We start from the raw sequence: 11,308 nt of genomic DNA, 5'->3' as shown, positions 1-11,308 counted from the left end.
ACGTTTAGTAACGGGTGAGCAGTGGCGACGACTGGGGTAAAAAAGTAAAAAGCAAACACATAGTTTTAGTCACAGATGTTTATTGTGTCTTATATCTAGAAGTTCATCCTGTGCGGGAACTGGCTGGAGCGCAGACCGAAGGCGGACTTGAGGTAGCCTCTCAGCGTCTTCTTGTCGGCGCGCTTGCCGATAGCCTTCACTACCGCCTCGTCGACAGACTTCTGGTCAGTCTTGCGCTGCTCCGAGGGCACGTATTTCTGTTCACAAGCCAAATATATCGTCAACATTTATGTATAAATACGAACACATCGATTTTCTGTATTGCTCAGAGGCTGATAGGTAGTTTCGATGTCGGAATTAATGTCCTAAAAATATGGAATTATGTGAACTGAGAATCAAATGATATTACAGATATTTTTTGGGCGTGTTTTGTTTGATACATAAGGGCTCTTTCAATTTAGCCGTATCGTGTCGGACCGCAGCAGTGCCGAAACGGTGCGTTTGTCGTACGGTGCACGGACGGTCATTTGTTTTCATACAAATCGCACGGTGCGGCAACAGTGCGGTGTCGGTACCGAGAACGCACGACGACAGGACGGTAACGTCGCAAGCTCCACGTGTTCATTTCGCTGTTGAATAGTGCGGTGACTAAACGTGACAGCTAATTTCATTGAATTTTCATGTTTATTATTTGCTTAAAATGGATGATATAGACGTGGAAGAATTTATAAATGAAATTGAATTATTGAGTAATTCGTAGAAACATTCTCTTGACATTCTTAAGTAATTAAAAAATTTGCTTGGGTCATGTTTCAACCTAGGATAAAGAATATGGAAATCACCAAAGTTACATGTTAATGAAAACATCGGTAGTGTTCTTTTACGGGCGCGGCGTTTTTGTTTCTGTTTGATATTTTTTAACAGGAGCACTAACAGTAATGTTTCTTCGTCAGAGTCCATGGCTACACTGCTGTCACATGAATTTAAAACAACACTAACATACAAACGCACGGCAGTCAGATACGCTTTCAATTTAGGCGTTTGGTGTCGGACGGCTAACGTACCGCAGCGGTACGGCAGCGGGCTATAACCAGCGGCACGGTTAACGTGCGGCAGCCGTACGACACGAAACGTCTAAATTGAAAGAGCCCTAAAACAATGTACAAGTTACTAAAAGAAAGCAAGTGCAAATCTATCTTATTGAGTAATTTTCAATATTAACAGATTAACAAACGGAATTGAAGACACTGCTGTGTGTTTCTGACTGGAAGTTACCAAATAACTGACCTCTTTCTTGGACGCAAAGATGTCTTCACCCTGCTTGCGCTTGACGCTGCGCTTGGCGCTCTTCTTGTTCTTTTTGAAGTACTCGTCGTTGAGGTGCTCGGGCAGCTTGAAGTCGCCGAGGTCGATCTTCGTCGACGTACCGATCACGTAGCGCTGGGGAATGCGTCTCAGGGGGCACGAGTTGAACTAGAAATTATTCATAACTGATATTAATACACAGTTCAAATTTTCAAATATTTGGTTACTCTCATACTGCAGGGAATATCTTTGAGAGTTAAAGCATCACTGATACCCAATAAAAACCAACAGTACCAATCTATACTAATATTATAAAGCTGAAGAGTTTGTTTGTTTGTTTGAACGCGCTAATCTCAGGAACTACTGGTCTGATTTGAAAAATTATTTCAGTGTTAGATAGCCCAGTTATCGAGGAAGGCTATAGGCTATATAACATCACGCTACAGTCATTAGGAGCGGAGTAGCAACGAAAAATGTTACAAAAACGGGGAAAATTTTGACTAATTCTCTTAAGTGACGCAAGCGAAGTTGCGCGGGTCAGCTAGTTTACTATAAATTTTTAACATTCAACAATTTCACTCTGAACATCATCAAATTATTTTAAAGTTCCATTGTGGGACCACATTTCGAAATATATAAAGATGTTAATTTACGAGAGAAATGTTTTCCACATTCAGCTAGTACTAAGGAATATAGGTAGTAGTACACTCGGCGCTTAGGTAATAAGGTACTCACGGCGAAAGGTCCAGTGACGAGCAAGAGTCCGCTGGGCAGCACTCCGACGAGCACGACGCGCTTGCCAGAGTGGCGGCCGGCGAGGAGGATGCACACGGTGCCGGGGGTCAGCGTGGGCCTCGTCCTGCGCACGTGCTTGCTGAACGTCTTGTGGTGGGGGTGAGTGCGGATCCTGGAACAAAGTGACATTAATTTTAACAAGGATACAAGTAAAAATTTATATAATGATGATTTTATTGGTTTCACAAAGTGTTTGAGCTATGTTATCAGAGAATATTGGTCTACTTTGTTATTAAACATGTTAACAATTTTGGTCAATGTAGTTCTAATTTAATCTAAAGTTTAATGTAGTCTAATTAATAAGTAAGTGGTTACAAAAATTATATGTTTTGATTGTCGTGATATACTTAATTACAGAAACGATAAAGGCCTTATGAAGCTGGCCTTTGGGTATTCAACCAATAAAAAATTCCTCACTGACCATTTTTCTACTGAGTTTTCTAATAAGGACATACCACAGTGGACTATACCTCAGTATTTATGATATACACCAGTGATTCTTAACTGATGGACTGTAAGTGCCTGTATTGGGGCCGGCAGTCTCACAGTAGACAAGCAATTAGAAAGTTTATACTCTCTCATTTCATAACAAAAGATCTATTTTAGAATAATCTATGGTCCTATTATTGAGCTCGATTTCCTACAGATCTAAGAAGAAGTTTAAGAAAGCCTACTAGCTAATGCAACTGAAACTCGTAAATTATCGACTAATTTCTAAGTATTAGAGCAGTTAATTAAAATACTCACTTGTCCTGAGTGGGGTAGAAAGATCTCCTGCGTCTCAAGAGCACAGTACGGGTTCCTCCGTTCTTCTCACCACCAATCTGCTTGACAGCCACTGAGGGCTTCTTGGGCTTTTCGGGCTTGGCATTCTTTTTGCCCACAAACCTGTACTTGGCCTGAAAACATTAACAGATTATTAATCTTGATGATCTGGGGATCAAAGACTACTAGTCTAGATTCCTATCCATGCTACCACATTCAAAACGACTGCAAATGTGTAATGTTAAACATAACCTAACAAATTACAATTTGTTTGTATTCTTTGTATATTAACTACGAAACACTACCTGTTGTACATATTAACCATAGATCACACATGCACGAAAGAATCCGATTGTAAGAGAAAGTTGAAGGCAGAATCTAAGGTTATAATAGGCTGCACCAAATGGTTGATACCATCATACAATGTGTAAACATACATAAACGACTAGACTTCTCTTAGGTACTAAATTTCGTCAAAATTTAACCATTACACCTATTTAAATCTGTTCAACAACTCACCTTCTTGTGGAACATCTTTGACTTGGAGAAACGAACAACTCCATTTCCTAGGTCGTAATTCCTAGATTTGCCAACCTTGGCCTTGGTAACGCCTGCAGGCTTTGCGGCGGGCTTGGCCGCCGCCTTGGGCTGTGGTGGAGCCATTTATGATCTGCACAAACAGAAATACAATCTTCAAAACAAACTCACCACCTGACACAACTTTGGAGGTTAGAATTGTGTTTTAACACGTCTCCCAACAAATAAGTGATCTTAACACAACTTAGCGGCTATGGCACTTCCGCAATTGGATAAACACACGAGAAAATCAACAAATTCACAGGCATAATCACTCTTCACTTAGCGAGTGTCAAAACTTAGACACCAAAAAATAAAGATTTTTAGTTTTAGGTAAACGAAAATATTGGACACAATCACTTGTTTGAAGGTTGTACTTTTCAAATCTTACGTAAAGCGCAGAAAATTGATTGAATACAAATCTATTCCTTTGGATTTATTTTCATTGAAATCGACATCAACTCACATTCCAACCGGGATCAAGAAAAAGAACTTTTCGAAGAAGGCTTTGTCTATGGTAGGTTTGCATACAACAGCAAACGTATCTGGATACTTGTCTTTTGCGCCACTGTCAGAAAGAGAAAAATAATATTAAATAACCCAAAAATGTATTAATTTAAATTAAATCCGCACTAATACCAGGGACTATATTTTTTTTATGCATTCTGTAATTTAGTTAGGTATATATTTTGCGATACTTAGGTATTGTAATCGTCTATGGATTGATATTTGTGAACGCACTTTTCTTTAATGTCAAATTAGATGTCAATATTCATTGTCAAATCAGATGTCAAAAAAATCAGTGTTGAAAAATGGGTTCTATGAGGAGCCCGTCGTCGCCGTCCGACGGTTATAAAAGGTTCAGTGATGATTTCGCAAACACCAGCATCAACAATTACGGCTCGAACGTCACAAGTAAACCTGAAGCTATGATATTTATATGCACTGTAGCCGCAAGATTATGTGTACGCTTTTGTTGTAGTAACAATACATTTCGTGATCCATTTAACATTTTGTTTTAATTTATTTCACCTTGTTTTTAAGCATTAACCGTTAAAATCCATCCATATGCGATTCTGTAGGATCGATTAACTTTTTTCTTAGCCCTAGAGCGGATTTATGACGCACCAGAATGAGTCATGAGCTACATACACTAACCTATGCATAAAATAAACAGTATACTAGGTGCTTGCCCCAGATCCTCGTAGAACGTAAGCTTTCATCATCTGTTACTTTACTAAACACTTGCACGCCTTTAGTCGCTTATAATGCATGCTGGCAAACAATTTGTAAATATTTTTAAAGAAATTAATTTATCATTAATTTGTAATTATAATCTCTAATTAATACGTTTTTATTTGACGGGAGACTCATAGTAACACGATTTAGTATCACCGGTCATGCAATAGTATCAGAATGTTAAGCTTGTTCCAGTTGTAACTAGTATCTATACAAATGACAGTGATTGGCTGAACTGGAGTGATCCTATTTGCTCCACTACCAATAAAATAAACATTTGCTCTATGCTCTACACTGCTTCAGTGCTGAAACATCTAATGAGTTCTTGTTATGTAGCTGTCTATATTATTATATTTAGATGGGCAACAGATTATTGCCATTTCATAGCACCAAATAAAATGTATTTCATATAAATTATTATCATAGCAATTATTAATTGGCTACTATTTAACAGCAGTTCTACTAGAAAAAGTAATCAAGTATTGTTTCTAAGAGGAATGTGTCTGTCTTAAAATCTTTTCAGAACTTAACAGTTTCGGGTTAATGACCTTTTCAGTAACAGATAAAATCATGTACTTACCATGTAGGTACATACAGGTTTTGAACATATGCAATCTAAATGAAAATTCCATACTAGTCAATATAGTTTGAGATTTATGAAATAATTTGTTATATTTGAACTAGTTTTTTTTACATCGGCAACTTTGACCCCCCATGGCTAATTATTAAAAAAGGTTTCCAGAGGGATGTGCTTAGGCAAGGCACTTAGGGAAACTTTGGATATCAATTTGAGGTACCAGAGTTTCACTGAAGAGTGCAGACTATGGAAGCTGAGGGTTGTTTTAGTCACCCTCTCTCTTTGGTACTCTCAAACCCAACTGAGTCAGGTATCTAATAAGAACTTTTTAACTCAATATAAAAAAGGATGTCATAATTTTTTTTTTATGATACCTTGACAGTTATCACTCTCTACATGCAGAGCTTTTGTTTTAAAACGACGGCGGCTAATGCGGTAACAGTTCGAAACCACCTTCCTGTTTCTAATCAGGAAACCAATATCTAATATATAGATATGAATGTTTCCCATCACTTATCTCGTTTATGTGTATTGTCCCACATACGCATTTATCAATGTTATCAAACAATTGACAGCTCTTTTATCAGACAGGGCTATTCAACATTTTATGCTGCAATTTTTTTTACATTCATAAATCACGCCTTCCCATAGGGGTTCAGACCCAGGGGGCAGGGACCAGAGAACGCCATTTTCCTTATGAACTTCCTTGGCTTCATTCAATTGTTTTTTGGTCTGTCTAAATTCATTCATTCTCTCTAAATTACCAAATCATTTAAGTAGGTATTCATAATTTTGCTGAAAACTTAATTACGGTACTCTGGTGTACAATACAAAAGTACAAGTGGTGATAGAATAGGATCAGTATTTTCGCGCATTTTATTACGTTTTTCGTATTGTCGATCTTATAAAAGAAAAAGCTGGGGACAATAATACGTTTCTGAATGTCGCACGCAATGTAATTGACGGTCAATCACATTGCGTGGGTGTTATATCATTGTTTGTTATTGACCAGAATATAGGCATGTATTCATGTAAAATATAGCTTTTGTACCTATGTAAAATATAGCGTCAGTAACTGTTTTTAAATGAAAAGGATTATGCCGAGTGTAGTGCAGTGCTTTTATGCGGTTGATAAAAAGATTACTGAGCGTTGATAGTAAATGATAACATTCGTGCATTTCTATTAGAGCAGTCTAGTCTAAACAAAAAGGTTTATTACACCTGTTTTGTCTCGTGTCTGATCTTTTTCGATATTAATATGAGTCAGTGCAAAGTGTATGAGTAAAATGTGCGTTTTTTTCCTTTTAAATAATAGTTTAGTGATATAAATATGACGAAAGTTGTGCAAAACGTGTCGGACAAAGTGTACTATACAATCAGAGACCAGTGGTATAAGTTGAAATCATGTGAGTGTATAAAAAAGCTGTATTAAATACACGTATTTAAGTATACAGTGCCCGACGTAACTTGATCTCTACACCATTTTTTTTTATATTTCTTGATCTTTTGTTGTAAATATTATCCATTATTACTTACTAGGTATTATAAGTTTTCGAGGCAGTAGGTACGTAATCGTTTATTTATATTTGAAATTTTACGTAGATACCACAGCAAAATTGTACCCACACTACCAGAATCTTCAAAGCGTTTAGACCGTTGCCCAGTACCTAGAGTACAAACGACAATAGCCCAGAGACACTTTAATACAATAGCACCCAATATCTATAACCGCTTTAATATGAAGCATAAGGTTAAAAACCTTACAAATAGTTCTTTTAAAAAATCTCTTATATCATGGCTTAAAGATTTTGATTATGAGGCTACTGAAAACTTAATTGTTAATTTACATACTAGAATACGTGAATAAAACACAAACAAGTGATACGCACGCACACACACACACACACACACACACACACACACACACACACACACACACACACACACACACACACACACACACACACACACACACACACACACACACACACACACACACACACACACACACACACACACACACACACACACACACACACACAATAATACGCACACACACTAACACAAACACATACACACAAACTCTAACGCACACACACACACACAAACATTAACACACTTAGATATAATTAGAATAAGAAATGCAAAAGATTGTATATCGTATAATAATAAAACTGATCTCACTTAATTTTAAAATATTATTATAATTGTAATGGTCTAGGAGTGAGAGAGCCTGGAGAACTGTAACACAGGGCTACCCTAGTACAGGCTCCAAGTCTCTCAAAGGTTTATTTTCTGTTGTATATATTCATTGTAACACTGAAAAATTGTACTTACCTTTGAAGAGAAATAAATATTTTTTATTATTATTATTATATAATCATCGTATGGAAATTAAGAATAGCATATATATATAGCAGATATATAGATATAGCAATAATAATTTTTTTTTGAAACATGTTTCCCGTGACAATATGGTCTATGTATTCTTGAGATGAGAGGTCTTTTCGAATTTGTCCCCTTTTTAGTTTACCGGAGCCTTTTGTAAAAAAAAATATTACAGCAGTTTTACCCATACCTATAATATTTTCGCATGAAAAACACTCGTACTTGACCAATTAAGTATTCATATTTTGATTATGTTGGCAACTGTCCAGGAACGGATCGAAATCCTGTAGCGAAAGGAAACGTGACTGCTGTCTGCAAGGGTTTTATGTTTTCTCATTAGTCTCACACTGTAAAACACTGAAAGTTGAAAAAAAAAGTAACTGCATTATTTATCTAAATAGTTTCGATGGTGGCTGACTCAGCAATAAAAAAAATCTGCCAAGAGCAAGGCGGACTCGCCCATGAACGGTTTCATATAATTGATTTCTTTAAAGTTCTTCTCTCATTTCAAATTTAATTTATGAGTTAATATAATTATATAATATATAATAACTTTTTATTTCAACCAAGACGTCATAGGAACAGCGAGATCACAATACATCGCTGTGTTTTTTGGTTTATTCATGACTAAAACTTTTTTCACATCTATTGCAACGTTGTAATAGAAATCGATATCTATTATTAGCTACAAGTTTACAACAAAGGAAGGACGTAGAAATGACGTAGACTCCTATCTCTGCGTCTGTCATCATAGTTATCATTTAACGTTTAAATCATAGATGTTTAGTTTATCAAACAGTTGCATTTAGGGTTGCGCTTTTCAGAGGATTCAATTTTATTTTTTGATATTATGTGCAGCGGGGGTCAATAGAAGCTTAATTTCAAGTTTGTGGGGTCGCCACCGTTGTCCCCCGGTCCTGATAACTTTATCCAAGATGGAAACTGTTCTAGAGAAGAATCGAAACCTAGATCCTCATTTTTTTTATAAAATTCGATCTGGTACAAAAAAAAGCTTGGTAATACATTTAAAAAAAAGTAAATGGTTGTTAGTGTGCGTTATTTTAATTATTTAACAGTAGGTAAACGGATACTGAACCGCGATCTAAAATCGTAAAAAGTATCATTGGAACAATTCATATATTGCAATCAATATGCTATGAAGCTTGTGAAACGCTTTGTAATTGAATGCTCTGTAGAATTGCAAGAAGTGCGGTCTACAAGGTCATACAGACAAATGGCCATTAGGTCAGATGAACATCGGCTCACGATTTCGTCTGGTCTTAAATTCTTGCTGCATTTGGATACAATGTGGTGGTGACTATCATTAACGTGTGACACTACCTATTTACATAAAATCATGCCTTTTTATGGCAAAGACCAAAGAACGCCACTTCCTATGATCTTTACATATTCTTCATTCACTAGTACAAGTACCTACTGAATATTTTGAAGTATTTCATTTTAACATTTTATCAGTGTGTCAGTGTGTATGTACCTAGTCCATTGAAATCGGTCGCTTACTGCGTCCGGCCATCTGTCCAGGAACGCGTCCAAGGCGTCCCGCCATCTCCTTTTGGGCATAAGCTTGCGTTTTTCTGGAGACGCTATTTTATTTTTTTATCTGTTGGTCATTAGACGCTTAAGTTCTAGTTAGTGGGGTCAAACGCAACCCGAAATGTAATTTTTCAATAGACTAATGTTGCTGAAATAAAAAAATGTTGAACAAGGGCAACACAAACGCGTACTAGCGGTACTTTGTCTACGTACAATTTAGTAACAAGCATGATGACTGCTCACTATCATTCATTGTTCACTGATATAATTCTCACGGTAGAATACCGAGTAGCTACCTACATGCTCTATTATCTATGTATTTTACCTACATTTTCTGACTGATGTCTCATGTCGCGTACGTCCTTCTAACAATCTTTTATTTATTGTTATACAAGCAGAACCTACTGGTTATTGTTTTATGGCATGGCATAACATGCGGGCGCAATTTAATCTGCCTTGAGGCCAATCATAACTAGAAGAAGTATTTATAGTTTATTTTATTTAGTTAATATTATTATATGTGTCAATATTATTGATTAGCCATTTTTCGGTTCAGCATCTAAAGGGCCCGTTTTTCAAGAGCCTCTATTATTTAAACCTAAAAAGTTTTATTAGTTTATCTAGAATTTAGGACGATGTTCTGTGCTATTTTAGATCAGGTAAATGCTAGGTAGGTGTTTATCTTCTATAGCATCTGTTTAGTTTATCCCGGGGCTTCTACTATCTCCATTCCAAATTACTTAATAGTTTAGCTGTGAAAGCGTAACAGATAGACAGACAGGAAGATTTTTGGACCTATATTCCTATTAATAAGTCCAAATTATTGTATGTCCGTATTTTTAGTACAAAAATAGAGTTCCCTTAATATCTTTCCACTAATTTATTTAGTCAGTTTAAAAGCGATAGTGACATTCGCGATATAAAACACGACCACTAGGCTGAATGGCTTGTGACCTCGGTCTCACCCCTCTGCAAACAATGCTTTAATAGTTTCGACACCAGTAATCCACCGCTATATATAAATTACTAAGTGACTGCAAGTAGGTCTATATACAGGAAATAGTGTTATGTGGAAAGCACCTTCTCCTAAAATTAGCATAAGTGTGATCGGTTGTAAATTGCTATTATGTTATGCTAAGTAGATTTAGGTTTAAAGAACTGATTAGGTACTAATTGATTATATATTATAAAGTAAAAGAGGTTTTTAAGCTTTGGTTAGTTCAATCATACCTAGAAAAAAATATCTTAAACGTAAACTTATCTGTAAACAGTAAACTCTATAGACAGCTCTTCGAAACTCTTCTTTTAAGGCTAAATAAAGTTTGGCAATATTATTACGGTTTATTTCGTAATGCCCACGCTAAGTGCCCACGATGCTCAGTAGCGCTGATGTAGAAGTAACCGCAACGCAATTACATATTAATTATCTTGTGAATGTTTAAAAAACCGCAATGTGCTGTACGCGTACATTTCGCTACGTGAACGTATTCTTTCCACTTTACATTAAAAGTTTGACCAACTCTTGCCGCACGCCTTCGGCCGAGTAGAAAGAGTTTTAAGTTAGGCTTGCTACACATATATTCTGGACGGCTTGTTCGGCAAATATTTATCAAACAACTCTTGCATCGTAGGGACTTTTTTAAACAAACAAACAAAAACACAAAGTACAACAGAGCCTGAAACAAATATTTGTAAATCGCAAAAAAAGAATCCGTGTGGAAATCGAACCTTTGGTGACCTTAACACGTTAAAACGGGTCATAAAGATAGATACTACAATAAAAAAATCGTGACCTAGGTATCTTAGACCATAGACTTAAACAAGCGTTTATCAGATTCTATGAGCCTAGTATATAATATGTAACTATGTAGGTATATCAAGGTTTATCTAGATTAGTCACTGCTATTGACATTCATAGGCTTTGCATGAATTAACATCGTAAACTAGTTATGTAAATAAACAGACTGATTTGTGAACATATAGCATATATTGACTCATTGATACCGATATGACAAGATGTATGGATGTGAATGGAGAAAGGAAGTTTGTAAGATCGTACCTACTAAGTGGTCTTCATTGGCCTCTGCCAACTCCTAGGGGAAAAAGTCG

At 36.3% G+C, this 11,308-nt stretch overlaps 2 protein-coding genes across 4 annotated transcripts in view; one reads left to right on the top strand and one right to left on the bottom strand.

Moving 5' to 3' along the window:
- Nucleotides 1–63: 63 nt before the first annotated feature.
- On the bottom strand, nt 64–4,007 carry RpL6 (ribosomal protein L6). Of its 2 annotated transcripts, none has more exons than XM_076127449.1 (6): nt 3,908–4,007; nt 3,385–3,535; nt 2,848–2,999; nt 2,041–2,212; nt 1,288–1,473; nt 64–257 (listed from the first exon to the last, which is right to left on the bottom strand). In XM_076127449.1, exons 2-6 carry the CDS (start codon nt 3,526–3,528, stop codon nt 96–98), a joined length of 816 nt encoding a protein of 271 aa, XP_075983564.1. In that variant the 5' UTR covers nt 3,529–3,535; nt 3,908–4,007; the 3' UTR covers nt 64–95. The 2 variants fall into 2 exon arrangements, with proteins under 2 accessions (XP_075983564.1, XP_075983566.1); XM_076127451.1 differs by having other exon boundaries at nt 3,833–3,935.
- A 232-nt stretch (nt 4,008–4,239) lies between these two features.
- LOC142981610 (two pore calcium channel protein 1-like) overlaps nt 4,240–11,308 on the top strand; it is a 39,838-nt gene continuing 32,769 nt past the window's right edge. Inside the window, exon 1 of one of the 2 annotated variants that reach the window (XM_076127626.1) lies at nt 4,240–4,356. In XM_076127626.1, the coding sequence (XP_075983741.1) occupies nt 4,254–4,356 (103 nt within the window). In that variant the 5' untranslated portion in view covers nt 4,240–4,253. The remainder of the gene's footprint in view (nt 4,357–11,308) is intronic. The other variant, XM_076127629.1, reaches the window with a different exon arrangement.

Source organism: Anticarsia gemmatalis, chromosome 20, assembly GCF_050436995.1.
Source record: "Anticarsia gemmatalis isolate Benzon Research Colony breed Stoneville strain chromosome 20, ilAntGemm2 primary, whole genome shotgun sequence".
NCBI lineage: Eukaryota > Metazoa > Arthropoda > Insecta > Lepidoptera > Erebidae > Anticarsia > Anticarsia gemmatalis.
Note: the sequence above shows the minus strand (reverse complement) of the source record. Positions and strands in the feature narration are given on the sequence as shown.

Coding starts and splice junctions, on each gene's coding strand:
- RpL6 (XM_076127449.1), bottom strand. CDS start 3,528: ATGGCTCCACCACAGCCCAAGGCGGCGGCCAAGCCCGCCGCAAAGCCT. Junction 3,000..3,384: donor CAAAGATGTTCCACAAGAAG/GTGAGTTGTTGA, acceptor TAATGTTTTCAG/GCCAAGTACAGGTTTGTGGG. Junction 258..1,287: donor TCTTTGCGTCCAAGAAAGAG/GTCAGTTATTTG, acceptor GCTTGTGAACAG/AAATACGTGCCCTCGGAGCA.